At 36.1% G+C, this 6,410-nt stretch overlaps 1 protein-coding gene across 1 annotated transcript; it reads left to right on the forward strand.

The window, feature by feature from the left end:
* The first annotated feature begins 2,908 nt into the window (after nt 1-2,908).
* Nucleotides 2,909-4,003, forward strand: LOC149181386 (protein BPS1, chloroplastic-like). The gene has a single exon (XM_089414180.1). It carries the CDS (start codon nt 2,909-2,911, stop codon nt 4,001-4,003), a length of 1,095 nt encoding a protein of 364 aa, XP_089270306.1.
* The last annotated feature ends 2,407 nt before the right edge of the window (nt 4,004-6,410 follow it).

The raw sequence follows: 6,410 nt of genomic DNA on the forward strand, positions 1-6,410 counted from the left end.
AATTACAGAACACAAAACCATTAAATAATAACTTAATAACTGAAAAGTATTCAGTGAATCAAAATTAAAATAACTAAACATCACATCTATAAATAATATATCATTATTATTATCAATATAACAATGACGTTTAACCAAAACATCCCATCAGTAAATAGAATATTTTTACCATCATGGAACTCATGTTTAACCAATCTATTCACATCGCAACCTGCCAAATCAACACATGAGAAATTTAGTATCGTAGGACATTTTCGTTCTTTCTTTCGTAATTAAAGCCAGAAGCATATAAATAATGTCGTATTATATCATTATCGAAAGCTAATCATGTTTAAGGAATTGGCGATTTGAGCATGTTTAGTATGGTTGGTCTTTTGGAGGATTTTTTTTAGCATATTTTGATCTAATCGACTCAAAATTTGACCGGGGATTTCTTATAAGTTAATATAGTATCCACAATAAGAAAAGGCATTATCATGTGAGCAGAAATAATGTTGTCAACACGTCATGATTGTTTGCATCGACGGGTAAATTGACCTGTCACGACACAATTTACTTGTCAAATACGTATTCCACAATGCAAAAAATAACCGTCAAACCTAGCTTGTGGAATCAATATCAATTTTTTATTCTATGTTATAGAAACTTTTTCTTTAATTGAAACCGTCAACGTCAAGTATGTCAAAGTGACATTTTCTTTTTTATTTAATTAAAATTGTCGGACCTAATTTATAAATAGGTGGATGGTCAAAATAATTGGAATTTGGGTAAATAATTTAAAAAAAATTGTAATAATTGTGTTTGAATCATATTTTTTGATAATAAAATCTTGGAGAAATTTTCGTAATTTATCAAACAAATAATTAATCCAATAAAATAAAGTTTATTGGTATAATATTTGATAAAAAATGACGATGAAATTAAAGAACGCATATGCACTCTGTAATAGATTTATTTATCTTCAACACAAAAGCAAAAGCAGCAGAATTGAAAAATAAAACAATTCTAAAGAAACCAACTTTTCGGTACGAACTTCTTTTAATTAGTCATTTCTGTGTGACATAGGGAACATTTTTGGAATTCGAAAACACATTTACATGTTTCTTAATTGGACAGTTTTCAAACATTATAACTAAATATGTTCAACTTTGACTTTTAGGGGTTGTACCTTGAAATTGAAATAGTCAAACTAGTGTTAGAATGAGATTTTCATTTTTTTGATTTGAAGAAAGCAACTTTCAAGATTGTTTTTATGTAAGGCTTCAGCTATGAGGTCTATGCTGTTTTTCTTCTAAATTAATGGCTCTTTCTGTCGCTATCTTGTTTTCCTAAGACCCTATATTTCCTTGATATAAATATAATGCTTTTCTTTCTAAAAAACTTTCAAGATTGTTTTTAGATGTACATAGTTTAATTCAAGATTGAATCATAAAATTCTTGTAACCAAACCTACCAACTAACTATTAAACCACATCCTTATAAATCTAAATCACAACTTTGTACATAATTATAAATCACAATTTTGTACTTTGGAATGTTAACGGAAATATGGATTAAAAACTCGCAATAAAATAACAAAGACAAAACGCAAACACATTTGAAACAGTATCTCATATAATAGATGAGAGACATATAGATGCCAATTTTATCATGTTTTTAATGCCTCTTCCTAATTCTGGATACTCCTATCAAACTCACAATATAAATACGATTTATCAAGATCTTGGAGTTGTTTGTTGCAGATAGACATGAAACGGTAGGTTGTGTGGGCTACTTGTATCTGGCAAGGGGAAATGACGAATGTGGGGATACTCAGTTTTGAGATGATGGAAACAGAAGAGCCTTCAATTATTCTAATACAATTATATATGCACAAGCTGTCATCTGGGATCCCCTTACTAATAATTGTCAACGCTGCTCTCAGCATGAGAAAAGGACAAAGGCTTGGATTCTTGTTTTAAATTATGGGAACCTAACAGGCTTAGGGCTTAAATTATTGCAGTACAATTAGTAAGGGGATAGCAATATGTTATTAAAGTATAAATTATTGCAGTACAATTAGTAAGGGGATACTGATAGCAATATGTTATTAAAGTATAACTTCGTTGATAATTGTCCATAGATTTGGGGAAGAGAAATTTGTTCAATGAATAAAACTTGGACACGCAAGGGGACACCGGCACATAAGTTATGGGATTAGATATGGTTGATTCTTGTTTGCTCGATATTTTTTCATTTTTTATTCTTAATGGTATTTTTGTTTTATTAGAGCAGTAGAATTGTTGAGGTTCGGGTCTTTGTGGGTGGCATTGGGTAGAGACCAGCAAAAATCGAAAAAAAATAAAATAAAGGATTTGGGTTTTGTTTAAGTTTGGAGTTGTCTATAATGCGACTTTTTAAGATTCCGGTGACGGAATCCGGCAGAAGAAATTGAGATGAAATCATGATTTGTTGCAGTTAAAATGGTTTTTTAACTGCATATTCGGATTCAGCACCCTGAAAAACCCCTGGGACGCTTTCATTGTGCAGAAACTAGTTATCAAACTTGGATTTCAATAAATTACTGCCGGATTTTCACTGGAAAAAATCGCCGGAAAGACTTTCAAAAAGTCGCGTTAAAGACTACGGCTTTAAGTTTTTGTGTGGAGGATTATGTCGCGACGCCCAACTCGCCAGTTTGGTAGGATGAGCTGTTGCCGGCTGGAGCGCGCAGTGACGTTTGACCAGATCTGAAGTGACCCAGGCCATATCTGAGACAAGGCCACCAGTTCGAATCCTTGCGAGCAGCGAAACAACTATATTGCAAACCGCTAATTAATGATTTCCTATATCCGTAGCTACTTAATCTGCACGATCACGCCTTTCTCCACAGAATTGCAGAGCAAACGAACAGTGCAGAAGAATTATGATGGAGTCTTCCTCTGTATTTTCATCTCTCGGGGCAGCGTTCCATGCCCTGCCGCCTCTGTCGTTCCATCGTCGAACCAGCTCGTCGTCAACAATATATCCCACGACTTACACGCATCCCCTTGTGGACGCCTTCCAGAGCTGGCTCACTTCGGAGCTTCGTCGGCTACAAGAAAGCGGCACGTCTTATCTCAGCGCAGAGTGGCTCGGGCAAGCTCTGGAACTCTGCCTTGCCGTCCATTCTCGGGCGGAAGAGCTCTTTCCTCACATCCAACAGGCCATTTTGCACGAAAATCGCAAGTGGGTAGACAAGCAACTGGACGCCACCGTGAAGCTTCTTGACGTTTGCAATGAGCTGAGACAAATGATAAGTGATATCAAGGAATACCAGGCATCGCTGCAGATAATCGTTCGTGGCTTGAATGGTTTTACTCACAATTCGATCTGCGCCAAACAGCTTTTGAGGGCGCGGACTGCTCTTGCTAACTGTAAGGAATTCATGGTCAAGAAAGAGGCGCAGAGTCTGCAGGCCTCTTGCCAAAAGCGCTCCGCGCTGGACAAGTGCAACTCGATGCTGAGGCAAATAGGCGAGAAGTTGCTGGTGACTCCAACGAGCGGGAATTCAAGCAAGGCCCAGTTCCTGGAAATTTTGTATGGATCAACGGCGACGACGGTTTTCGTCTGCGGCGTTCTCGTGGCTGCTCTGTCTTTCAAATCAAAACGGCCCCTTTCGACTGCTCCTCATACGGGCCATTCTTTATTGGCATCCACGCTTCATGGCCTCCAGTATAAAGTGAAGGAAGAGATCAATAGGAGGAGAAGCAAGGGCGCCCCGGCTCCATTACAAGAGCTTGACAGCATCGACGCAGCAGTCCAGCATTTGCACGATGTGGTGAACAGATGGATACCTGGCAAATCGTCTTGTTCGGCCTTAGGTAACGAGGCGCTGGAATTGAAGCAATCCATTCACTCCTTGCAGAAATGCATCGCAGATATGGAAACAGGCATCGCTTCCTTTGAAAAGCAGGTGGACAAACTGTTCAGAGTGTTGATAGGCAGTAGGATGGCTCTCTTGGACAGCATCACTTATTCCTAGCAATTTGAAAAGTCAAATGTTTCGGAATAGAATCGGTACTGATCCTGGAGAACTGTAACTACAAGTATTTATTTAGAGTTCCCTAAACAATTTTGATCTTCAAAATTTTAAACTTGAGGTTGTACTTAGCAGATAAATTCCACTGCACCAGAAAGTTAGATACAACATCTTCAATCAACGAAATGAAAATTAGTGTCAAGCTCGTCTCTCTGTAGGTAATTCGGCGGCACCATCGGTGTTTAAACAGCTACAACTTACTGTGTGATTATTCCCTTCGCTAGTGAAGGGGCTGAATGTTACAATGTTTCAGTTTCTGAATGGTTAAGGACACTAAGACCCCGTCACCATGGATTCACAGAGTTACACATCATTTTCAATTAGGATGGGTGTCGGTAGCGACACTTTCTAAAAAAATTCCAATCAATGTTTAGAGATTATAAAGTCTCGTTATGTGACAAAACTTTTTAAAAAGGGATTTTATGCTATTTAAAATTTTAAGATCCTTTTCTTTTTCTCTTTATATGTACTTCGTCTTGGCCAGTCTCAAGGTCTCCCTCCTTCCTGGATGCACATGATCATTCTATTTCACTCATACGAAGGAGCCTCCCACCCAATGTACACCCGTATTACTATCTGTTTGTTCAAAAAATGAAATTAAAAAGCTTATTTAAAATTTGCGAGCTGTTAGTGTCAATTACCCTAGTATCACTCATTCATCCTTAACCATCACGGTATTAAAAAACAAAGGCACATATGCTCCTTATTCATCCTTAATCATCACGGTATTAAAAAACAAAGGCCCTTGGCATATGTGTGCTACTTTTCATGCTCTTATAATCATCAAAGCATAAGTCCCCTATTCTAGTCATTGGTGATTTTTTAGATGAGCTTAAAAACACTTAATTTTGTACCAAATTTGTATGAAAGAGACCAATATTTCCCAAATTACTTTTTCAATTCATGAAAGACATTATTACATCTTGGTAATGTACTTTGGAATTTACAATGTACCATCCACCTTCCAAAAGCTCACGAACCACATTTGTCAACCATTCTTATTTTATTTTGTCTTTTGTTTTTTTTGTTTTTCTTTATGACATCTTAATCTACAAGAAAACTTGGTATGCCCTTGTCACAAATGTGGATCGTGTCTTATAATTGCTTTCTCATTAATAATTATTTATCAAAAGGTTTTAATGTGCCTTTGGTCTCTTTGAAATAGAACATTGAGTCATATGGTTTGTAATGATAGTGTGTGACTCAAGTTGAAGACAGTTGAAGCAATCAACAATTGGTTATCTCCTAAGACTCCTAAATGTTAATGAACTTTTTTTGGTCTAATAAGGTTCTACAAAAATTTAATCAAAAACCATAGAAATTTTATTGCTCTCTTCACTCCCTTACTTAAACAAAATGATTTTAATTGGAATGAAGCTATAGTTTAAGCTTTTCAAGAATAAAAAAATGGTATATGTACAACCTTATACTTGCAATGTTAGAATTCCACAAAACTTTTGTTTTAGAAAGTGGTCCATTAAGAAAAGAAACTGGAGTAATTCTCATGCAAGAAGGAAGACCCTGGACCTTTACCTTCTAACAACTTTGTAAGAAGCACTTGGACAAATCTTCCTAGGAAAACAAATATGGCTATTTTGCATGTTGTTGATATCTAGCATCACTACTTGCTTATGCAACATTTTTAGCTTAAAATTGATCACCACAATCCCAAATACTTTATGGAGCAAATAATTTCATCCCTAGAGCAACAAAAATTAATTATCAAAATGTTAGGCTACAATATTGTGACCATTTATACAAAGGGAAAGGGGAATGTTGTAGTCAATGCTCTCTCTAGAAAATATCAAGGGGAAGGGTTACTCTTTTCACTCTTCTTCATTATAACGGGTTGATTAAATGAGATCCATAAGTAATGGCTCATAAATCCCATGATTGCTAGTTTGATAAAAAAACTTCAACAAATCCTTGATGCATCTTAAGGCTACACTAGGTATAATGAAGAGATTTACTATAAATCGAATTTGTGTTTAAGAAAACAATCCACCTTCAAATCAATTGTGTTATATGAACTCCATGTGTCTCCAACAATAAGCCACTTTAGCCTCCAAAAAACACATAAATGGATCAAATGATTACTTTTTTGGGAAGGCATGGAGAAGGACGTTTGCACTTTTATGGTCAAATATGATATTTGACAATCACACACAGGAGGAATAGAGAAAAATATATGTGAATTACAATGGACAAGCATTCTATAGACTTGATTGTAGGTTTACCCAAATCTAGAAATCAAATCTATCATCATGATTGTGGTTCACTACCTTTCCAAATATGTTCATTTTTGTGCTCTCCAACACCCCTCTAAAGCTTCAGTGTTTGCTCAAGTCTT

Source organism: Pinus tabuliformis, chromosome 3_2, assembly GCF_031772625.1.
Source record: "Pinus tabuliformis cultivar Carrire ecotype Pingquan chromosome 3_2, CPIR1, whole genome shotgun sequence".
NCBI classification, from domain to species: Eukaryota; Viridiplantae; Streptophyta; class Pinopsida; order Pinales; family Pinaceae; genus Pinus; species Pinus tabuliformis.